Source organism: Protomyctophum bolini (genome assembly GCF_963924005.1).
Source record: "Protomyctophum bolini genome assembly, chromosome: 19".
NCBI lineage: Eukaryota > Metazoa > Chordata > Actinopteri > Myctophiformes > Myctophidae > Protomyctophum > Protomyctophum bolini.
The window spans coordinates 20,096,804-20,121,702 of NC_137880.1; the positions used below are offsets into that span (position 1 = coordinate 20,096,804).

At 41.1% G+C, this 24,899-nt stretch overlaps 4 protein-coding genes across 8 annotated transcripts in view; 1 reads left to right on the forward strand and 3 right to left on the reverse strand.

Moving 5' to 3' along the window:
* The window catches only part of aven (apoptosis, caspase activation inhibitor), a 32,714-nt gene extending 23,816 nt beyond the window's left edge, over positions 1-8,898 (reverse strand). For all 5 annotated transcript variants that reach the window (XM_080790587.1, XM_080790590.1, XM_080790588.1 and 2 more), the window contains exons 1-2: positions 8,699-8,898; positions 5,972-6,149 (exon numbers count right to left, since the gene is read on the reverse strand). In XM_080790587.1, coding sequence (XP_080646713.1) covers positions 5,972-6,149; positions 8,699-8,896 — 376 coding nt within the window. In that variant the 5' untranslated portion in view covers positions 8,897-8,898. The remainder of the gene's footprint in view (positions 1-5,971; positions 6,150-8,698) is intronic.
* A 389-nt stretch (positions 8,899-9,287) lies between these two features.
* chrm5b (cholinergic receptor, muscarinic 5b) lies at positions 9,288-10,775 on the forward strand (the record flags this gene model as incomplete). The annotated part of the gene is made up of 1 exon (XM_080791407.1): positions 9,288-10,775. Exon 1 carries the CDS (start codon positions 9,393-9,395, stop codon positions 10,773-10,775), a length of 1,383 nt encoding a protein of 460 aa, XP_080647533.1. The 5' UTR covers positions 9,288-9,392.
* Positions 10,776-12,539: 1,764 nt separating this feature from the next.
* On the reverse strand, positions 12,540-18,017 carry emc7b (ER membrane protein complex subunit 7b). Its single transcript, XM_080791698.1, has 5 exons — positions 17,604-18,017; positions 16,765-16,884; positions 16,520-16,658; positions 14,967-15,047; positions 12,540-13,425 (listed from the first exon to the last, which is right to left on the reverse strand). Exons 1-5 carry the CDS (start codon positions 17,843-17,845, stop codon positions 13,276-13,278), a joined length of 732 nt encoding a protein of 243 aa, XP_080647824.1. The 5' UTR covers positions 17,846-18,017; the 3' UTR covers positions 12,540-13,275.
* A 1,119-nt stretch (positions 18,018-19,136) lies between these two features.
* On the reverse strand, positions 19,137-24,827 carry katnbl1 (katanin p80 subunit B-like 1). Its single transcript, XM_080791104.1, has 10 exons — positions 24,698-24,827; positions 24,044-24,171; positions 23,887-23,924; positions 23,374-23,668; positions 23,024-23,139; positions 22,880-22,930; positions 21,162-21,251; positions 20,944-21,048; positions 20,261-20,354; positions 19,137-19,535 (listed from the first exon to the last, which is right to left on the reverse strand). Exons 2-10 carry the CDS (start codon positions 24,158-24,160, stop codon positions 19,503-19,505), a joined length of 939 nt encoding a protein of 312 aa, XP_080647230.1. The 5' UTR covers positions 24,161-24,171; positions 24,698-24,827; the 3' UTR covers positions 19,137-19,502.
* Between the last annotated feature and the right edge of the window lie 72 nt (positions 24,828-24,899).

A 24,899-nucleotide genomic window follows, 5' to 3' on the forward strand; every position in this document is an offset into this window, starting at 1 on the left:
GATCTCGCTTTTATCTGAACTGTCAAAACTGTCAAAACCTGTCTAAGCACTTATTTAAATGGTGAATGATTAAGCCCCTTACGCCTATAGCCTGCTAGTACTTACTACAAATAGGCAAGCTGTATGCTTGTCATTGTCACTTGGAAATAAAGGCATCCATTTATGCCTTTTTTTAAATAATATCATAAGCCGCATCACTGCATGCGCTCCAAAATCATCTCACAAGTGGCTTGCATAACAAGGCCAGTAAATCACTGTTTGATTAAGCACAAACTAATACATTGTAAACATGTTATATTGTTTTTAATTGCGCCATTTCAATTACTTGTAAAGTTGGAAATCTCTCCCTTTTTTTTTTACATACACATACCGTTTTATATTAACATTTTAGGAGCGAAAACATATGTTTAGATGCCTGTGACAGCGTGTCAGCAGTTCAGACAATGCTGCTCCGCTTGTGTAAGACAGAAAAACAGCGTACGCCAGCTGCGGAGCAGACGTGGGTTTTGAACGTTGTCACGTTCAATTTCAAGCTTTGCCGGAAATTGTAAATGTCAAAAATGTCGGCAATTTCGGCGTGCACCCATATTTTGGCGTACGCACGGTTGATAAATGAGGGCCTATGCATCTTCTCATGCCGAATAACTTTCATGTTCTTACTTTTGACCTTTAGATCACCCACCATTTTGAATTATATGAAAAACAGTTAAATAGAATCTACTCCTGGGATTTTTGCGCAATTTGCTCTAAACTTTGGATCAATATCTAAAAACCCTGTGTAAGAGAAGTTTGTAAGTGAAAGAAATTAAGCTTTTATGAGCCAATGAAAATTGCAGTTTTATGAAAATTGTTCTTCTGCCCCTAAAAATACATGCAGTCACATCATGTTTATGAAACTTTACAGTATGGTAGAAATTCATGCCAAATAGCGCTGAAAGCGTCTTACTCCGCCAAAGGGGGGCGCTATAGTAATCATTTGAAAATGAAACCTTTGAACAGGCATAACTCATGCCTCGTTTCTGCCAGGATTTTTTTTTTTAATTTGCATGAAACGTTCTACGCAATCTAAAGACCATTATCTGAAATCCCAGTTGAAGAGAAGTTTGTACATAACAATTTGTAAAATAAATATAGCTGCAAGCACCAATACAGGGTACTTTAAACAGGCATAACTCTTGCCTCGTTTGCTCAAATGCCATGGAACTTATATATGAAACTTGTTTTCATCTGTCAATATATATCTGCAAGCAGCGATAAGAGGGTCCAAGGAATGCAGCAATAAGAAAAAGACTACGTGCAATATGCACAAGAAGTGGGTCTGTTTGCGGTACAAACAGCTGCAATAAACGCTGGCTGGATTAATTTATTAGTGAATTATTTTTTCTCATTGACTTGAATGGGAAAACTCACATTCAAGTATTTTTTTTCTCTGAGACTGTAAGGGCTATATTAGTGATTGCGTCAACCACACTGCAATTTTTCCAGAATAGCATCTTATAACTACATCCTTGTAGTTTGCATTGTTTTTTACTTTTTGTGCCTGTGAGAACAATACAGTATTTTAGACATGGGCATTTTTCAAACCTCTGTCAAATCAAATCATACAACCTTCAGATGATCGAACACAAATCAGATGGCCTAAACTGACAACACATGACATTTAGTCTGTCTATTTTAGCCCCGCATCTCAGTAGACAATCCAATGCCATGATGTAGGAGAGAGGGTTAGTGCATTGTGAAATGTGACTGATTGATGTACATTAAAGAGGGCAGCTATACTGACTTGAGAACCACAGGGGTTTGTGCTAGGGAAGGGTGTCAACATTGTAATGGTATCACATAGTGGGATTATAAAAAATATATATATTGTGAGATCGTAATACACAATTATTCTTACTGGTCTCTCTCTTCCCTTTTGGATACATTTTAATATCTCACGACTATCCCCTCGGCCTATATAGAGTCTGTCATGTAATATCTGCCTGCTGTGATCAGCACCAACACATCTCACTGCAATCATCATGTCATGTGACCTTCTCCGCCCCAAAAGACTATCCATTCCATATGTTGTGTTAGGCCAGGGGGGCAGTCAGACAGATTTTTTGTGAAGCCACTAAGGAAATGAAAGTTCATATAATGGCCTGTTGTGGCGCTGTCATTGGGCTCAAAAAAACCCATAGCCCCATAGAGGTCCATGTATTTGGGCCCAACTTCACCTAGACTGTATTACCTTAATAAACATGGTCATGAATACTTTCTTCTTCCAGTCACTAGTTTAAAGTCTCATTTCTAATGTCATAATATTCTTTTTGGAAAATTATGGTACCATTTATAAAAAAAATGACCATAAAGTCGCGCATGTTCTGAGGGGCGTGGCTACCGTTACAGTCTATGAACGGGATCCCCCACCCACTCGAGTAAAAATAAAAACCAACGAAGAAGAAGGGGGGAAGTCCCGCCTCGTTGTCTGGGCCAGCCAATGGGCCAGCTGGGCCCAAACGGATCTAGAAAGATGGCGACTTCCATTGCAAGGATTGACAGGCTTTGTCCATATTTTTTTACAGTCTATGTGTTGGGCTCACAAACCAGCCGGAAATCGGCTGTAATTGAATGGTACAAAGTAAACCCCTCCTAAAAAGGAACTGTTATAAATGTCATAATTATTGCATCCGAACAGTGCACAGCTACTTTTAGAAAAAGTGAACAATCAGCTGGTCACATATGCCCATATGAAATTTCAAATCAACCATCCCACTAAGTATAATTATGGTAAATGTCCCTAGATGCATGTACATGAACAACAACAACAGTATTATAGCGGTGTGCCAAATATAGTGCAGCCCTGCTGGGTCTGCTGTTTGCTATGCATTAAAATCAGTCCTTTCCTATAAATGCACCATTGAGCCATAGGCCAGTCAATCTAAGATAAAAAGGGGCGTGCAATAGTAATTGTGCAAGGTATTTTATGATCCTTATCCTTAGGGTCATCCAAATAACATTAAAAATTGTAAATTAAATTATTAGTGGATCATGGTAAATCCAGGGGTTGAAAGTTGGGGTACCATTAACAACTTATATAAGGCAACATTTCATTATGCTTTAAGTAGCATGTGGCATGTCAAACTAGGGGGTTTCCATGATTCTGAATCCATTGCATTCCTTTTTTGCACGAAAGGTAATCACATTTGGGCAAGTGGCTATGGCCTAATTTAGCCTAATTTAGCCCAAGGAGTGTTTTTTGTGCAAAACAAATGCTTGGAATGGGTTCAGAATCATGAAAAGTATTAAAAAGAATATTATAATATTATCTGAAAAATATATGTAACAGGGTATCACAAGTAAGACGCGCAAACGCGGGATAGCGGGACAGACACACGGACAGACAGACAGACGCACGCACAGACATGATCTGCTAGGTCTCATAGTAAGTGCTCTCTGCGTTCGCAACTACAGGCTTAGGCAAGTCAGATTTAACTGACAACTTATATTGTATATTGTGAGCTTGCAGATCTGTTCAAGCAGTTACTTTGGGCTTGTTTATCTGTAACGGTACCCCAACTTTCAACCCCTGAATTTACCACGATCCACTAATTATTTAATTGACTATTTTTGCCAGGTGAAACCTGGCTTATGATCGCTGCTGTTGGCTATGAGGACCTTTGCGCGACCTAGTCCTGAATGGCTGGCCGAGTCTGACCCCATACTCCGAAGCGCTGCCTAAGTCAATGGGAATCTGACCACATACTCTGAAATGCCGCACGGAAGTCTCAACCAAGCCCCCAGACTTCCATTGAAGTGAATCGCGGGAGGCGGGCCTGTCACTCCTCATCCGCTCTCTAGATATATTACCAGTAAGCCACCTGAGGGCGAGAAGCAACCTTGCCCTAAAGGGCGAAGGGACAGGCATGGATGCGTAATGGATGCACTAATAACATTAGGGTAGGCCCGTCTAGAGTTTGAATGGACAGGTATCAGTCAAAAGGGAGATATCGAAGAGGAAGGATGGATGGGGAAGGATCAACATAAGGAATGTCAGAACAGGTCAGGTCCATATATGGAGATCTAAGGGTTTGAGGCTAGGTTTGAGGTCAGATGTAGAGTTGCTGGCCAATATTGATGACATCAGGGATCTGATGGATGACCCTAAAAGTCTATTGAACGATTACTATTCAAACCTTAGATCGACTGTCCTACCAGCTCTCTCTGCTCTGTGCGTGTGTGTGTGCGCGTGCGTGTGACCCAGAGACTAGGTCCAGAATGCTAAAGAGAAGACTACAATTAGACAACTGGAAACAACTGCTGATCAATTAACACTGATCTGCTCACGTGAGCCCCCCACCACCACCAGCAGGGCCCAAATCACACACCCCTACGGTACCACTGTCACCCCCCTGACAGCAAATCAACAACCAATAAAAACCAAGGCATGGCTGCCCTTCTGGCCTATGTGACTACAGATCCCTTACCCTGTGGCAAATATGCCAATAAAATCAGCTTGGTCAGTCCCTGCATTTGCCAATGGTCAATTCGTGGTCAATACAACGTCAAATTGATTGGTCAACCCACAACCCTAAATAAATTCAATGGATGAGTCATGCAGTTGAGACAATTGAGTGACAGATTTTGTATTGTTGCGAACGCAGTGAGCACTTACTATGAGACCTAGCAGATCATGTCTGTCTGTCTGTCTGTCCGTGTGTCCATGTGTCTGTCCCGCTATCCAAATATGGAGTGTGTTGCATCAGCAATCACTCAGCTCCATATATGGGCACAAAAGGGGCCAGGTTACTCAGCTCCATATATGGGCACAAAAGGGGCCAGGTCCAAATATGGAGTGTGTTGCATCGCTTACTGTATATGTGGACCTGGCCCCTTTTGTGCCCATATATGGAGCTGAGTGATTGTTATTGCAATTTACGATCTGCGTTCGCTTCCCGCGTTCGCGCGTCTTACTCGTAATATTGTATTGTATTCATATCTTAATGCCATGATGAATATTGGTCTAAATATGACCTGACCAACTTGTGAGTTATTATGAACTGAGCTCTCTGGGCCAGTTCAAATTAAAACGTTTGGAACTGACATCGATAACTCAAATATGTCTACAAAATGTTGTTTCATTTTGGATTTCTGACCTAAAGAATGATTACATTTGCAGAAAAGGTTGCCTACCGTCTGCAAAGCTTTGAGAGATAGTTTAGGTACAAAAATCTTGAGAACAACTTAGTACAAAGTAGAAGTAAAACTCTGAATTAGGTTGTCTCAAATGGTTTCAAGGCTATATGTTAAACATTTCCTTATGTTGTCTTACCTGCTGTCCGAATAAATATTGGTACTCTGGCTATTGGTGTGTGCGGCCACCTTCTTGTTCATTCAAGATCTCCTATATAGTTTTCTCCCGTGCGTCGGCACCGCCACAAGGACTTTGGTGTGCGTAGAGCCTCTTTGTACACAAACATTTCCTTAGGACCACTGTGTGCTGTTAATTTGCCTAGTTGTAGTGAATTACATAAGCATAACAAAATACTGCCACACCCACACAGCAGCAGACATCAAATACTTTATTATTTGTGTTATAATATGCCTTATTAGATCCATTTCCTCTCCTCTCTAGGTCATCCTCAGACGAGCCCAACCTACTACAATTGTTTTGAGTGCTGCCTCTGAACTATTCTTCTTCCGTTTCACTTCAATTCAACCCTTTCCTTGGGTTACAGAGTGCATGTGTTTCCTAGCTCAATATTGTGGATTGTATTTTGGAAAGTCAGACACAGCTAGTACACAGTAAAATCCTCAGTGTTAATTAATCAGAGCGTGTACAAATGTAACCAAACAGACCTGTATGCCGTATAGGTCCATTTTGGTTAAATTTGTACTGTACCTTTGCACCTTCTCCAAGTTAAATGAACACTCTGTATTTGACTGCGTAGAAGAGTGGTTGACATAACAAACAAAACATCTAATGCCTTACCTGCTGACTCCAGCAGCACATGATAGTCTGTTCCTCTCTGTGTGGGAGTGTCATCATCAGCAGCTTCCTCCCTCTCAGACTCTGCATATCGATTCCAGTTGGACTCCAGTTTCCTCCTGGAAAATGTCTCCTCGATACCATCATCCTCCAGCTCCTCGCCATTTCCATCATCCGGGCCCTAACGGAGAACAGAGTACAAAACAAACTTCAAAAAAACATAAACCCTATACACACCGGAGTCTGCCGACAAGTCAATCCTTGGCTCCCCTGCTTTTTTCCCGCTACACCAAGTTTCTTCACCGAAAATAGCCAATCTATAAGCTGAAGCTCACAATCGGCTATTTTCTCCAAAAGTTCACCCATTAAAGTAGCTATTGACGAAATGCACACGGCTGCCATCTTGCCAGCAAGGTGCTAACTAGGTGCAACTTCCCATAAACAAAAAAATCCTATCTAATTGTATTACATAACGTCAAAGTCACCAACATTGCAACTGTACGGAAAGCTTGAATTATCCTCTATATGCAATATGTTTGTTTAATAAAAATCCACTGTAGACATGTTATGAGCTACTCCCCGTCAAGAAATTCCTTGCAGATGATTTTTTTCTCAATGCTGGAGTTTGGAAGTGTTGACTATCACTCAACAGCCCATGCGTACCAGGTACCACCCGTTTTGAATTTGCACATAATGCAGGAGGCAGCAGGAGGTTGCTTTACTGATAGTGCTTCCAAACTCTGACACTTAGAAAATAATCATCTGCAAGGAATTTATTGACAGGAAGTAGCTCATAACATGTCTACGGTGGATTTGTATTAAACAAACAAACAAACTTTGCAGATAGTAAGACGATAATTCAAGGCTTTTCAAGCTTTTCGTACAGCTGAAATGTTGGTGAGTTTGACGTTATTCAATACAATCAGATGTCCTGGACATTTCTGTTTGGATGAATGGGCTGTCTATGGGAAGTTGCACCTAGTTAGCACCAGGCAGCTGTGTGCATATCGTCAATAAAGAATACGTCAAAATTACCTTTTTTCCCCTCTCTTTCTTTTTTGGTATTCAGACAGCTAGCAATGAATGAAGCATAGGCATAAACTTTGTCATTGGTCGGAGAAAAAAAACCTGGGCGAAATGACTAACCAATCAGGAAGTAGACAGGCAAATTGACTAATGACAAGGCTTCGAGGAAAATCTTTGAATGCAGATTGCGGCCCCTAAATGTGTCACAGAAACTAATTTATTTTGGGAGCATTTTACCCATAGACATATAAACGTAGACACCCTTTCCGGCTCTGGAGCGTATGTGCTCAAGGGAGGGCAAAGCTTTCCCGAGGTTCCTTGCGAAGCATGAGCGTGCGTCACAGAGCGCATGTTCGGGTCTGTAAGTCGGAAAGATGTGCTGTGATTGGCCAGTAATCACTTGAGTGGCCGCGTGACCTAACGTGGCTTCCTCACTTCCGGCGTACTTCCTTCCCCAGTGCAAGGACTGTCTAAAGAGGACGAGACGCGAAGACTGTACGGGCGATGCCATGTTGAAGAAACATGTGCAGTTGAGACCAGGAAGTTGTACATGCCCAAATGTGTGCATGTACAACTTCCTGGTCTCAACTGCACATGTTTCTTTCCTTCCATGGAGCAACATGGCGTCACCCGTACGGTCTTCGCGTCTCGTCCTCTTTAGACAGTCCTTGCCCCAGTGTAAATTATTCCGCCCCTCCTTCAACACAAACTCCAATCACTCCAACAAACTGCAGCGGCCAATGAGGCATCTATTTTTTTAATATCTATGCTTTTTTATGCATTGCTGGCTGTTTGAATACCCAAAAATAAGTGTCATTCAAATTTTCACATATTATTGCTTATAGCAGCTTTAAATGGGTTCATATGGTTAACAAGGCAGAAATAGGAGTCTAAACGTTCATGTTTAAATAAGTGTTATTTCTCCAACCACACATATTAAGGGCCCAGTGCTAATTGGACTCATTTACAAGTTGCCTCTGCTAGCTCAGGGCTAAACTCTGGAATTCTTGGAAAAGCCCTGATAGAATTATATAGCGAGGACAACTAGCCATGGGCTCAAGTCTCAGCTAAGACAACAAGCAAATGAGCCAATTTCCAATGATTAATGACACAATTAGCCCTGGGCTAGATGGAAAAACAAAACCTGACCCGCAGTGTAAAAAGCTCCAGGGAAGATGGTTCTCTTAATCAATATAGCTGCATGTTGTGATCAATTCATTTTTGAATCACTGACTTCCTTCTGAGAGCACTTTTACACTCAGCACACGATATTTCTCATAAAACAAGGACAGGATAGGTAATCCACAAAATATAACCCCAATTCAAAACATTTCATGCAATTGATCCCAGTAATACTTTTTATTTATGTGGTCAGTATGCAAATGGTAAAATAATCAGACAGTAGTCAAATCAAGGCAACATTTTATTATCAGAATTATATCAGAATTCCTACACATAACACAAAAATAAAGAAAACAATAAACAATAATAAAAAACAAGGAGTAGACAGCCGCAGTCCACGCACAGTTGAAGTTGCCGCAGAACTCTGAACTACTACTAGTAACCTTTTTTGATGAATTGAAAATGGAGGACCCTTATGTAAACTGGTTTTATACTCTTAGCAGATTGTTCTTGAACTGTATCCACTCTGCAAACGTAATACCATTTTCAATCAATCAAAACTAGAACATAAGTCCCACTCACCCGGTGTTGGAAGCCTGCATGAGGTCCTCCTCCGCGTCCACGCCCACGGTGGTCCCTTTTCCCACGGCCACGCTGGTGGCCTCCACCTCTGCCACGGCCTCCACCTGAACCCTCGTTTCCCCCACTCCCACCACCACCTCCCCTTCTCCAAATTTGTGTACCTCTACCTCTAGCCGCCGTGGCCGGCCGTCCCTCCATTGCATGCAACTGATGGAAGGGGACAGTTTAGACTGTAACGCCAATGCTACTGTGAATGAGTGTTACTTTGAATAACGTCCTGCTAAAAACGCTAGCACCCTATTAAGTTCCGCATGCCATTTGGTATTATTGCGACCCTATGATTGCGATCGTGTGTGTGTGTGTGTGTGTGTGTGTGTGTGTGTGTGTGTGTGTGTGTGTGGCGTGGCGTGCGCGTGCGGGTCTGGCACTTTCAATCATTCATTGTTTTTTTTCTCTATTTCAGGGAGACCTGGGAAAATTCTTCATGGATCCAGAAGAAAACGTTTCACATACCTGCACATAACAGTATACAAAATAACCCACCATCATGGTTGCCAATGGTCTGCTAAACACCACTTTGGGTGGCAACACATCAAACACCCAGCCTCTCACTCACAGCCTATGGGAGGTTATCACCATAGCTACATTGTCTGCAATTGTCAGCTTGATAACTATTGTCGGTAATGTGTTGGTGATGTTGTCCTTCAAGGTCAATAGCCAACTGAAGACTGTGAACAACTATTACCTGCTGAGCTTGGCCTTTGCTGACCTAATCATAGGACTGTTGTCCATGAACTTATACACCACATATATATTAATGGGATACTGGTCCTTGGGAAACCTTGCATGTGACCTTTGGTTGGCGCTGGACTACGTGGCCAGCAATGCTTCAGTTATGAACTTGTTAGTTATCAGCTTTGACAGGTATTTCTCCATCACAAGGCCACTAACATACAGAGCCAAAAGGACTCCAAAACGAGCCGCTATCATGATTGGCCTGGCATGGCTGGTGTCATTTGTGTTGTGGGCACCACCAATTCTGTGCTGGCAGTACATTGTGGGCGAAAGACAAGTCCCCCCAAACCAGTGTCAGATTCAGTTCTTCTCTGAACCCGTGATTACATTTGGCACAGCCATTGCTGCTTTCTACATCCCGGTTTCTGTCATGACCATCCTTTACTGCCGGATCTACAAGGAGACGGAGAGACGCGCAAAGGACCTGGCGGAGCTCCAGGGGCTTGCACTGTCTGATGTCTCCGAGGGGGATAAACCGCAGAAACTCAGGTCATGCTTTGATTTCACCAATGACAGGAGGGAAAGGAACCAGGCTTCCTGGTCATCCTCTAACCAGAGCAACGCCACCAAGATCACCACAAGGTCAAACGAGTCGTGGGTCAAGGCAGACCAGGCCACTTCCTTCAACAGCTACACCTCATCTGAGGAGGAAGAGCATCATGTTTCCATAGAAACCACACAGGGGTCATTCACAGATCAAGCTAAAGGGCAGAGTAATAAGAACGGCCAGGCAACAGAATATGAACAAGATGGGCATCTCTTGGGTCCCCCAAAGAGCAGTAAGAAGGGCATCTCTTATAAGTTCAAGCCTGCACCAAAAGGCAAGGACACAGACCCAGCCACCACACATCCATGTCCCACTGAAACAGAGCACATGGTCAAGAACTCCTCCCCTTCCAGTACCGCCACACCCAAGCCCATGGACCCAGTCCTAAAGAGCCAGATCACCAAGAGGAAGAGAATGGTGCTGATAAAAGAGAAGAAGGCGGCCCAGACCCTCAGCGCCATCCTGCTGGCGTTCATCTTAACGTGGACACCCTACAACATCATGGTGCTCATCTCCACCTTCTGCTCGGAGTGCATCCCGACGTCCCTCTGGCACCTGGGCTACTGGCTGTGCTACGTCAACAGCACCATCAACCCCATGTGCTACGCCCTGTGCAACAAGACCTTCCAGAAGACCTTCCGCATGCTACTGCTCTGCCAGTGGAGCAGGAAGAGGGGAGAGGACAAGCTGGTCTGGTGTGGACAAAACCCCAATATCAACAGTAGAATTAAATGATATGGAACTGGAATAAGATTTTTTCTTTTTTTAAATCCCCTAGTGATTTTTAACCACTTCTCATTTTCAGTTTTCACCGTTGTATGCAGGGTTCCATTTGTGAAAAAAGGCGTTGACCACTAAAGCCCTACTTATACCACAAATAACAAAAATACAAGCTCACAACACGTTATATTATGCGTTGAGCTTGTACCTTTTTTGATAATTGATTTATTTTCTAATACTTTTGTTTGTTTGTCTTGTGTTAAAATGTAAAATTTTGACATTATCAAACATATTGGTGTATTTAATATTCATTCTGTCCAGAAGCCAGGATAAAACATTGATAGATGGTGATGAAAATGAATGACCGGAGAGGGGGACATCAATAGCAGAGGCATGGATTCCTCATTCCTTACTTGCACAGTTTTCTTTCATACTATTACTGACAGTGACACCACCACCACGGCACAAGTGATGTGGTCCATATGAAAGAAAGCCTTTCAGTTTCTAATTGTGTTTCAAATGTATGAACATTGACATGTGTATATCAGTGTTTTGTGAATATTTTCTGTCTTCAGCGATACAATTGAAAACCTGAGCTACTCCATTTGATGTTTGATTCAAGGGCTAAACGCTTATCTGTCCACTGTTTACTGTTTCACCGTGGAAACAATGATTCTTTGTTGATCACTTGATCTTTTGGAAATATTTCAGAACTGTAATCATGTGGCAGTAACACACACCACGACGCATTTGGAATTCAGAGATTATTGAAGCCGTTGTAAATTATTGCACTGTCCTTTGGTTTAGAACATGTACCTTGCTGAGCACCTGTTTTTACTCAGTGTTTAAGAATTGATTTGTGATTTCTTATTACTTTCTTCAAGTATTGTGTGTGTGACACTGTGTGTAATATTTTAAAAAGAAATTCAGTAAAGAAAAATGTTGATTAACATGACTATATTCAAAAGTTGAAAGGCATTCCATACTTTTTTGCATGGCTCTGCTAGAGGCTATATGAGGGTCTGTGGCCACAAATTATCTCACATGCTACTGGACCGATCAATGGCAAATTCTTGTACACACTGGCAGCATAGTAGGCCACAGAAGTAATACCACAAACTTGTTTCAGATTTTAATTTATTTTAAATATGTAACTTAAAATATGGAGTCATAAATCATAGATGACTGTCAGTCTGGCCACATTAAGTTCAGCATCCACATTGGAATCACACATCTCCCATGTATCCTGATTCGCTTTAGGTAGCCGATCTACAAGCTCATAATGCTGTGAGCTTGTAGATCAAGTTTTACTGTGCCCAACCAAGTGTAATTCAGACTTAAGTGTGGTGCCCCCTTACTGTACTGTACATGGAAACCAGGTTGCAGTTCACAGCAGAGCTCAGAATTCCCTGTAAGAGAATGCTCAAGTGGGTTCAGAGAGCTACAGCAGCTAACCCTAGGCTCCATTCTGTTACACAGTTGGTCTGCATTACATCAGCACGACTCTCATTCATAGAGAGAGAGAGAGAGAGAGCGAGAGAGAGATATGGGGGGGGGGGGGGGGGGGATGATTAGTGGGTTCACAAAATATTTACAAAAGGTTTTTGATGAACAGCAATTATGACTAATATGTAGGCACATTAAATAATATACCAGCTAACAAATTACACTTTACTATAATACAGCCTTTAAAAGCATTAAAAGAGACCACTTATGACATACATCCCAGACAATAGCTGGACTCATATCAATATATAAATATATTGCCCAGGCCACACACATTTGTGAACTTCTTTAATTTGCCCCTTATTTAACTCCCAATAATTAATATATATTATATAATATTATACTTTGAACAAATCAAATCCATACCCTAACCTCAGTCAATAAAGAAAACACATCTGTAATAGCATCACAATTTATTTCTCTCATTTAAATAAGTCTTTTTAGCTATAGTTAAAATTCAATTTATTTTCATTCACAGTCGTATTAATAAACTCGGAAAAGGGGAAGAAAGAAATCTGAATATTGATATACCGTAAGTTCTCTTTCAACTAGCTGAAGTAGAAGCAACAATATGAATCTGACAGGCAGCAGCAGAGAATGCATACCAAAGGTTTGTTTGGAGTTGTCCATCCAGAGATGAAGGTTAAACCACATGGATGAGAGTCAACGTTACAAACGTATGTACATCAAATGAACGATGAGTGTAAAAACTGACCTTTATGGTTCCACTTCTACACTCAAAAAGTTAGATATTCAGGATTTTTCTGTGTATCTTTTGCATGGAGATTGTTTACAGTGCAGTGCAAAAACATCTTACAGCTTCGCTCAGTAATTTTCTTTTTTTAATATTAGATACCCAGTCTAATGGGGGAAAAAAGAAAAAGACCCTTTTAAAAATAAATGAAAACAAAACTGTACAATAGACCCAAGCAAAAAAAAAAAGAATCTTTAGAATTCTTCCATGGCAAGACTAGTGCTTCTTTACGAAGATCTAGGAGGTGGTACAGTACTACCTCCGTTTCACAGCTGGCCTGGTTCCCTTGCTGCTGCTGCCTGGCTTGCTAGAACCCTTTGAGCCAGAGAATAGCTTGGTCATGAACTCTGAGACATCTGGCAGCTCGGGATTGGGGTTCAGCATGTTCATGGACTGTTCCATTTCCTAGAAGGGTGTAAAGAAAGAAATTACATAACCCATTCTGACCTGAGATCAGATTCTAAAAATGTCTTCTACATCCTGACAGTTTTCATTCTGACCTGAGATCAGATTCTAAAAATGTCTATGTCAGTCGCTCTTCGATTTTTCAAAAATAGCAGACCTACAAGCTCGTAGCGCGTGGCGCGCTATGAGCTTGTAGATCTGCTATTTTTAAATAGCTAAAGCATAACGTAATAGCCTACTGCAGGCACAGTCATGCCGATTCACGTAATCGCGTTAGGACCAAACGAAACCAGCCGGACCAACGTTAACGGCTTAATGCACGTAGGACCCGCATTTTCTGTCCACAAGTTGCGACGGACCCGACGGTACTATAAAACATATTGTGAGTGATTCTTGCAGCACGCTGCATCTGAGCCCGATAGCTACACACTAGTAGTGTGCGTGCGTGCGGAGGAGGGAGGAGGAAGACTGGAGGCGTGTGTGTGACTTTGTGTAGCCTAATGAATGATGATGCAAAGGGGCTTTGCTAGTTACAGAATCAAACCACTTGGCAACCCAACTACAATACACAAGCTATCTCTGGTGTTGTTCAATCATGACTGTGCGCTACACAGTGACACATTTGTTATGCGCTGGACGTTCCTGCACACGGGCGCACACTGCATTTGGGCTGATTTATTAAAAATAAAGGCAGTTTTGCTTTTGCTAGTAAACAACCCCCAAATACATAAATACAATAACAAGCACACACTGTTTATCATAATTTAAAGTTAACTTTCTAATTTTCTCTCTCCATTCTCACTGCTTTTTCTTTGGCTTCTTCTCAGTCAATTCCTGTTCCATTTTTTAATCAATGTATAATTTGCCTCTCATTTTTGTAAGTCTTTCATCAGCTGATATGCATGAACCTTGTACATCTGTTTCTACCATAGACTGTAAAAAATATGGACAAAGCGTTCCCCGGGTCTAACATGAACGTAAAATGAAGCCTGTCAGTCCTTGCAATGGAAGTCGCCATCTTTCTAGATCCGTTTTGGTCCAGCTGGCCATTGGCTGGCCCAGACAACGAGGCGGGACTTCCCCCCTTCTTCTCCGTTGGTTTTTATTTTGACTCGAGTGGGAGGGGAATCCCTATCATAGACTGTAACGGTAACCACGCCCCTCAGAACATACGCGACTTTATGGTCATTTTTTTAATTAATGGGACCATAATTTTCCAAAAAGAATATTATGACATTAGAAATTAGACTTTAAACTAGTGACTGGAAGAAGAAAGTATTCATGACCATGTTTATTAAGGTAATACAGTCTAGGTGAAGTTGGGCCCAAATACATGGACTTCTATGGGGCTATGGGTTTTTCTGGGTCCAATGACAGCGCCACAACAGGCCATTATATGAACTTTCATTTCCTTAGTGGCTTCACAAAATATCTGTCTGACTGCCCCCCTGGTTTCTACAGAGAAGTCTCCTTCTCGCCCTTCTCTTTCCTCATCTCTTGCTCTGTGTCTATAACTGAGTCAGTGAGATCTGGTCTTATACCTTTCTCATCTCTGGGTCATTGGTGTTGACAACCTTGGGAAGCAGGACAATGATCAGCAGTGGAAGAACCATCATCATAACCTGTAGATGAAATGGAAACAAGCAATTAGACGAACAGGAAACACATGACTTTGAGCGTCCTCGTGAAGTCTGCCAATAGCATGGAAACACAAACATTAACATGACTGTGAGTGTCAATGTGAAGTCTGCCAATAGCATGGAAACATTGCGGGTACACCAATCTCATAGACACGAATCAACACAAATTTAACTACATGAATCATATTACAGTCCAGTCAGACTTTTTATCCATTTTTGATTTTAGGCTATGCAGAGGTGAAACTGTATTTTCCCTAAAAGGAAAAGTTGGAAATTGGCCCCAGGCGCCAGAAAATGTAATACAATAGATCTTGCTCTACCCGTCATGGACAGACTAATATCACTGCGTATATATTAGTCTGGGAGCTCTGTGTGGGACCTGCATTTTCAAAGGGTGGATTAAAAAAATGCATCTGGTGATAAGGATAGGCATTAATAAGCTACCAGCTTCCGCCTATACCTTTTCGATCATGTCAAATGAGTTTAATACATGATTATTCTTGTAATGTTCCAACGGCATAAGATCGAAATAAACCATTCATTCATAAACCAGCCCCATATGTGCATATCGGGCCCTGATTGGTCCCTTACTACTTGTAACTTCTGAGGGAGTAAAATCACAACTGAGCGGTGCCAGACCAAATCTAACTAGGGCAAAAAAAATTGCAATGGGTTTTTGTCTGGTTTCCAGGCTAATCTTGCTAAACCAGAATTGTATATATTCTGTTTCCATCCAAATCTGGCCCACTATCTTAGATTATACTTTCCGTCAACCCACAATGTTAATTAATTAACCAGAATTATGATAGTTTAATTTGGCCAGCAGTCTAAGCATGCATGTCCCTACAAAAGTAGTCCAAAACAGTCCAATCACAGGAAATTACACAGCTCAGCTGACACTACTATACCAATCACGGTCCCCCAAAAACGAGACCTATTATAGTCTACTACACAGCTGAGTGTACACTGAAACACCAATCACAGCTCAGAAACAGTGATTCCGAGTATGCCAATTATAATTACATTTAAAAGTTACCTGGCACCCTGCTCAACCAAGAACTGTGTTAAAGGTTATTCCCGTCTCTGACCTTGCCATCTTGTTGCCGTTCTTGTACCATATATAATTGTGCGGAAATGTATTGTATGTCACATCTTAATAAATAATGAGGGCTTACACCTATGGAATCAACCAAAAGCATTAAAAGGGCACAAAAACAACCTTTAGGTGAAGTCAGTATAACAGCAACATCAGTGGGTTGGTATTCTACAAGACCACAGTGGAAAATGAAATTGCGTAATCGCAATTGGTCCTGACAAAGATGAGTACAGCCTTCTGCCAACATGAATATGTATGTGCACGTGTGAGCATATAATTGTTTCTACACCACTGATGAACAATACAAACTGCACGGTAAGTTCATGGATATGGATAGTAATAGAATGTGAATATTTACCATGGGATTCATGAGGAAATCTGTCCAGCCCCAGGTTTCCCTCTTCATGAAGTAGGTGTGTGGTCCATTAGCCCTAACCTGGAGGGGGTATGGCTGGCGGATCACTTCAGAGGTCTTGATGTAGTTCACAATACGTGCCCTATGAAATGGCTTGCAGTTTAGAGACAAGTTGCATGGAAGTATACAGCAGAAAAGTTTAAAATAACACACCAGACTGTTTGCGTTTGAAAATTAGTCACCCTTACCTCATTTTCCCTTTGGAGGTTATGTCCACACGTACTGGTTCAAATTTATATGCAGGTGTCACCACCTCCACAACGTAAGATCCTGAAGGGACATCATTCACAGCAAAACTCCCATCAGTTCTGCAAAAACAAAAAAGGGAAGAAAAGGTTTCATAGTCAATTTGTTAAGATTCATGATTGAGCAAACATTAGCTAAGCATGACTTATATATTTTTTTTAGCAAAATGGACCCTTGAGAATTAATTTGTACACTTATTAAAACGTTTATTAAGCAGTAAAATCACTTTGAGACTGAAGTATATTTTTCAAGTGTGAACTGACTGACCAAGACAAGAGACAGAAAATTCTACACAGCTTAACCAGAATGACACTACAGGAGGCAGTTGAACCACCTCACACTAAGTTATCTTAAATGGCTTGACTTAAATTAACACATTAACATTGAATGATTGATTTATTAACAGTTTGAACAAGTACAACTCAATACAAAAACTGTTAACTGAGTGGACGACAGTCACGACACCATAAAGCATTATACTTGTTTACAATAGGGCCCACCATTTTCAATTCATCAAAACATTTAGAGACGTACACATATACACTACTATATAGGCAAAAACAGGAAAACAAGACGGTGTAGACGGGGGTCCCCGAGATATACATTTTATCAAACATTCTGTGGCCCGATGAGTTTCAAACTGGTTAAATTAAAAGGGATTTTAGAATGACTGTATGAAACAGGCAGTCCGCAAGCACAATGCTAACAAAGCTAATGCTAGATTAGCCTGGTGGTTATAGTTCCCTGTACGACGACAGTGATCTGTTGCTCCGGTTCTTACCTCAGAAAGCCCACAAATTCTTCACCCTCTACGAGGATTCGGGCTGTAGAGACCCAGTCCTGCGTCTTCACGCCTGGAACGATGGCCCTTCCCTCGATCTTGAAGCGATCTCCTCCTCCGTTGGTCTGTGCCGAGACACCTGTGCTGCTAGGCCCCGGTTCCATATCAGTGAAACAGCACGCGAAAACGAACAGAGACTGTACTAAAATGCATAATGGCGCTATTCTGGCTCCGTGCAACATCTTCGCTGTTTTTTATTACAAAGAACCGTATGTGTGTCTATATGCTGGTAAACATCTAGGCCTGTATGTGTTCTCCAGGGCAGACTGCGACGCCAGGCCGTTGGTTTGGTTTCTTTCCGAGTTCCCGAATTACCGACCCGACTAGCAGCAGCGTTTCTGCATCAGCTGGAGGAGGCTGGGGGCTGGAGCTGTCGAAAATAACGACGTCACTGACAAAAACAAAAAAAGCTTTATTGACAATAAATCCAGGGACAGAAACACAACCAGTGTCCAGAATCCCAGTTACTCCAGAATTGTTAAATATTTTTAGATAATTCAAATAAAGATAATAATAATAACAAAATGTGTTCCAGTACCGGTACTGTTCCATATGTTCTATAACCTTAATTTCAAAGTTGATAAAAAGGCTCCACAGAGGGGACTTTTATGAACAGAACAGGCAAAAGTACCTGGGGTCCAGACTAGAGCAATAAGGGGCCCCATGGGCTGATTTGAGGTCAGGCCACATATTTAGTGTCTGACCTTTCTGGTTGCCCATGGCCTCTGGACCTTCTGTATACTCTAGAACTGGTTGTTTTGACACACGGCAGGTCACTACGGTCCTATAATGACCTGTTGTGAAGACCCCCTGCCCCTGTACTTTTTTGCACTGTGTAAGCCAAGGTGAAAAGGTCCTTTTGTGTCAGTGTTATTTCATTTGACTGTTTTAACAATTATGTCACCAAATTTCTATCACAAACCTTTTGGTTGATACAAGCTAAAATAGTGTGACGAGTCTCATCTCATTACTGGAATTATAAAAGCCATTTACACCTTTACCATTTTACAAGGTAGTTTCATTCCTCCTGATGATAAATGAAAAACTTTGAAAGTAGGCCACACATACTGTCACATATAAAAAATATATAACAGATTTTATTGTAGTAATGCATTAATAATATATTATAATGCATGAGGTCACAGATCACAGATCACTGAGCAGCATTCCTGCTAATTGACAAGTTACCTATAGATTGCAAACAACTGAGCGAAAGTGCCAAATTTGAGACAATTGTGCGTGACTATAATAAAAAATAAATAAGTGTACTGTGCATCTACTTTTTTCAGTCTATTCCCATTTCAAATATTAGGCAGGATCGCGCCCTGTACAGTACCATTATACTGCCTAGGCTCTATTATTACTGCATAAGACTTTTACATTCATGAACATTTTGCACAGTAGTCGTGTGTCCTGTCATTGCATATCTTTGTCTAACCACCACTTATCACAACAATACGATCAACACACCTGAAGATTTGTTTGATGAATGATTTTCATCAATGATTTATTAAAAAATAAAGATAAAGAAAAACAAAAACAACATGAACAAAACAAAAAGAAACCATAAGACTGGTGCAGTTTCATGTTCATGATTCAGAAGAACCAAGGTGCAAAACTGTGCAAAATGATTTCTTGTTTTTTGCAGAAAGGCTTGCTGGCTCTGCTTCTTCATCGTTTCCCTCTCCAACTGAGGGAGTTGTCTGATTGTTATCAGTTCATCAATCCCATTAGCAAGAGGTTTGAGTGGAAGAGTGAACCAGTCCATTTCAGCTAAAATAAAAACAGCCGTCTTCAAGCAGTAGTGGTCACGTCCTCAGTGCTACGTTGACTACGTTGTCAGCACAGTTGTGATAGGCAAGACTCAATAGCCTAATAAGATGGAAACAAATGTTATCTTTTTACAGCCAGTAAAATATCCCTATGCGTGACTCTCTCTCTCTCTCTCACACACACACACACACACACACACACGGTTTGTCGAGATGTGTGATGTTAGGATGAACTGTACGTACAGACTAGTAGAGAGACCATACACTATATTTGATAAATAGTACTAGGGGTGCACGATTATGAAATTATGACCGATATCCGATTATTTACACGGTCATATCTGCCAATATCGATATTATACAGAGGTAATGGAACAATGTTAACAAGCCTAAGCCTAGGGACTTGGCCCAAAGTGTTAATAAAGTATTCAATCAATCAATAAATACACTATTTTCCCTGAATGAGACGAGTACACAAATTAAATGAATTTAGCCATTGATGGTCACATTATTATTAATATCGGTGAAAATAATCAGGATTATTTTAAGACCAATCCGATATGGTATTTGTATGGTTGATTCCGATTACACTACCAATTATATCGTGCATCTCTAATAAAAACAAATGTTCCATGTCTTTTACATCTAGATTAAAGTTAAAATATGATGTGTTGCATCAAGCCCTCTCAGCCATTCAGGACACAGCACAGGGATGTCCATCAATGGGTTTTTTTTGCATTATGGTAGCGCTTGAGTGTTTTGTATGAATAATGTTTTGATACAGCTTTCATAAATAATGTTACAGGACAGGAGTAACGCTCTCACCTTGGCTATGTCTCCTGTAGTTCCTGGAACTAAACATAATTGGGATTCCTCTGTCCACAAGTCCTTCAGTCGCTGCTTCATGACTTCAAGATTTCTTCAAACAGAAATGTAAAATGATATAGATAAAGTGCCACATGTGTCTGTGAAATTAACATTACTCTAATAGTCCCCCAGGTGTGGTTATAATATTCAAATATGTCTTCCCCGTGTATTTTTGGTTTCTTCCTGAAAGCTGAAAGCCTTTGAGTCAAAAGGCTCAATTGAAATAACACCATTTTAGTGACATCATAACCCTAACCCCTCCCACATTATCATACAATAGCTGTGGGTGAGGCTTAAGTTCAGGTGTGTGGAGCTAAGGTGAAAACCAGGCATACTTAATGAACTGGTGGGTGTGGCCACATAAAACATAATTTGAACACTTTCTGCACACTTTTTTGAAAGAAATCTTCCTCTTGAAAGTAGGATGCTAAGATTGGTTAAATTGCAACGATAAAAACCTTTGAAAAAAGGAACACCATTTAGTGTGCCTTTACCTTTTTAAATGGCTATTACCTATGCCTACATGAATGGAAATCAATGGTCACCTCAAAAACCTACTGCGAGTTGCAGTCAATACTAGGATCCTTTAACTTCTTAGAGAAATACTGCAATGACCTTTTGGTTATATTTGAACAACCTACCTGTCTTCTGAGCATCTGTCCTGCAGGCTTTTGCCATTTGTGGAAAGTTCAGGCCACCATTTCCTTATGATGGACTGGACCCAGTGTAAACCAACAATTATATGTCTGTCAGAAACAAACAAATAAAATACAACCGATAAAGAAACTCAGCAAAACATACTCTAAATTCGAAACTATAGGAAATCTCTGATGAAACATGTTAAAACACACAGACTCACTCTTCATATTTACTGCCAAGAATCCCTTTCAGTTGTGGCAGAAGGTCAATACAGCAGCCAAGTGATAAACATGGTGCTTCATCTTGAAGGCTGGAGAGTCAACAACAGAAAGTCTCATGTTAGAATATTATGGTAATACTAGTCTGAGTACACTTCATAAACCCGCCTAACAGTGACATTATCATCAGACAGGTTTTCTAGAGATCTTTGAATCAACGCAAAAACAGTTTCTACTTTCTAATAGCTTGGATTCTCCATTGATAAGGTGAAGTTGTCCTTTAATGTTAGTTAAGTGTCCTAGAGAACAAATCAATGAAATAAGAAGTGCATACAGCAGATAATAGTTTGTATATTACACCTTAAAGTGATGTGGAAGATTGGGTTAAAATTGTCTGGGTTTATGAGCTAAAAGTATGATCTTGAGAGTGATTGAGTGGAACCTCAACTTCCAGTTTGTCGATCACAGAAGTAACTAGAAATGCACTGTCGAGCTGCCAACTTGCGCTTCGCACACAAGTTGGCCATGAATGGCCTACTTGTGCGCGAGCAGAGTGTGCAATTTATCTCTGACTATGTTTGTATAAAGGTCTGTGGATCAACAAGTACATATATAGATGTACCGGTAGGCCCCTCCTGTTGTCTGTCGTATCTCCTCCTTTTCCCCAATCGATCACCTGTTCTGTCTGGTAACAGGTGTCAAGTCCTGTCAATGAGTCTCTGTAATGATTCTGTGGGCCCTTTCTGCCACCAGTTTGACACCCCAGGTCTATTTTAGACCACCCAACGTATGTTCTCTTTCCCAATGCAAGCCTCTTTGGCAAATGGGTAAATATAAGCTTCTTTGGCAAATGGGTAAATATAAGCTGTAAATAGAAATGGACACCATCAGCATCCATGGACTTTTTAAGTTATATTTTAAGCTCCCTATATATAACTTTGAAACTCAAATTTGTCACGTCATCCACATATGTCCGTTTTTAGATAAACATACATAGTTACGTCATCACTTAATCCCTGATTGGCCGAGCGATGCCACCAACACAAGGCCTCAAACCCCAAAAACGCACAATCCCTGTTTGGATTGGCCGAGCGACGCCAACAAACACAATACACAATCCCCGATTGGCTGAGCGTGTCACAGAAAATTGACAATCCCCGATTGGCCGAAGGAGTCACGGACATACGCAGCCGAAAACAGTACTTCTGCTCTGCTCGTGCAAGTAACAACATTTGGACATGCATCATGTCCAAATGTCCATGTAGCTATATACAGTAACCATAGATTCTACTGAAGTTCAACATTGCTTTAATGTGGTTTCTAATACATTTTTCACTATTGTGCTTCAGACTACTGAGATGCAAGGAGAGGCATGCACAATATCACAGAAAATGTGCTGAGATGAACACTACGCTCGCTCTTTGGCCCCTTTTCCACTGAAAATGAATTGGTTCAGAACTCAAAAAGTTGTTTCGGAACTGGAACCAAAATATACTTGGGCATGTCATTAGTATTCTACGGGTTGAAGGATGCAGGTGTGATAAATGATGGCAAAAGCAAGCCGGTTCTCGGCTGGTTCCGAATGAATGCACCGTGGTTACAAGAATCTAGAGCGAAACCAGTTCTAGAACAAATATCTTTTTGGTGGAAAAGGGGCCTTTGTGTGGTAGGCTAGGTATGTAATTACATTCCCACAAGTTCCCAGTGAGCTCAGACTAACTTTTTTGTTAAGACAGGTAGGCAATCGAGCAGCACACCTGCATCTTGAATTCTGTAAAAAGGAAACAAAAACAGAATATGAAGCAAGTTTCTAAAGGATAAACATCACAACAAAAATAAATAAATGATAATTAATTTGTTTTACCTGATTAGATAAGCAACTAATTCACTGGCGTTTCGTCGCCATAAAGTCTGAGCAACGTTTAGCCGAAGTTTCCTTTCAAAAAGAGCATGATTCATAGCTTCATGGTCCTTTGATATCTTTGGAAGTAAAACAAACAAGATCATGGCTCAAAATTGAGATTTGTCTGAGACACATTAAAGATGCAATTTTTTATTCGATAATTTCTTAAAAATACCTTCAAAATGTATATTCTGCTGATGTATGATAAAATAAAAAAGGTCAAACTGAAAACACCTTGAAAAAATAATAAACAATATAAAACCTTAAAACAATATCTCCAATGCAGCACGTTCTAGTCAAATGTATCTCACCTCTGCAAAGTAGTCACCATATTTAGATCCAGGCCCTGCCATTTTGGGAGTCTCAGCACTGTCGGCAGAGATCACAGGGAAGGCGCAGTTGTCATTGTAGTGTACGGCCCGAACGTCCTCGGAGCAGGTCAGCTCATTTTCTTTGTTGGCCATGCCGGTGTCAGAGGTAAGGCCTGTATGAATCGATCGGCGGCGAAGCCCCGTACTCGCCACCGCCGATGTACGCCCTTTCCTCTTGCTCAATGACTTTCGTTTCACTTTGCCTGGTCCGTGTACTCTGTAAGCCTCTCCAAACCTATCAAGATGGAAGTCAAGATGTACTGAATGAGAAGCTGAAACTATTAAAGGCAACATAATAAATACATCTGAAGATTCAGTGCCATTCCCATGGTGCATATGCTTATGGAAAAGTGCCTTGGTGAACCAGTGACTGACAGTGATTATCTGTGGGACACGGACAGTGATTATGAATGTTATGATTAGATGAGCCCCACAGGCGTGGATCAGACTCACCTGTCTGTATCTAATTCTTCCTTATTTAACTTATCCACCTAAAACAAAAGGATAAGGGATAAAGACACTACAGTCTCTATTCCACTTTATAGTCACCAAGGTTTTTGGCATTACAATAGTTAACACAAATTAATGTTTTCTATTCAGATTAGCCCACCTCCTTCATGTTCTTCTCCGCAGCAAGATGCAGGCTGGGTTGCAGAAAGGCATGGGTTGTGTCCTGGTTGGGACCAAGGGATTTCCTCTGTAGCCCATCATACTTTCCTGCGGCCATAATAGGGGACGCTTTGTAGGACAGACAAGTCACAGGAAAATCTCAAGTTAGCACTGAACCCAAAAGTGAGATCTAGCCTAGTAACGTTGCTTTATGTCACTTGCAGGCCAGGGTGAAAAGGTGCCCTGAATCGCTTAAAATACTAAAAGCAAACATCGCCTCATAAAACATTATTTGGAAACAAAGCAAATAAATACTTAAAGCACAGGAGGCGTTGGCTATTGCTGCTAGACCTGTATTAGCCCCAGAGCTACACCTAATGTTACTCCACGGTATATTGATTCGTTTGTTTATTTGGTGTAACCAAGTTTAACGCTGCACTGTGCGACATCCGATAGCCTTGTGTTCGAAGCTAGATCTGGTGGAACTTTAAATCCCAACAAACTGGCTGTAACTATGAAGGATAAACACAGGAGGCCTCTGGTGCGCGCTAGCCACTTAGCCATCCGAGCCAGGAAACATATGGTTTCAACAAACAATGCCGTTTTAGACCAACGGTTAACATTTTTTAGGTAATACTGTTGACTAAATACTAACCGTCTCATTTTGTGAACTGCCGTACAGTCTCGTCTGGTGTATGTAATCCAAAAAGGGAGTGAACAACAGTACTATCTCCTCTATGCTAGTAGGTTCAGGTTGGCCCCTTTCCGACTTTTTGCCATTCAAATGAATACACAACAGCACAGCAGTGTGCAGGAATTGTGGGATTGATGACGGCGATGTGAGGTATAGAGTTTTA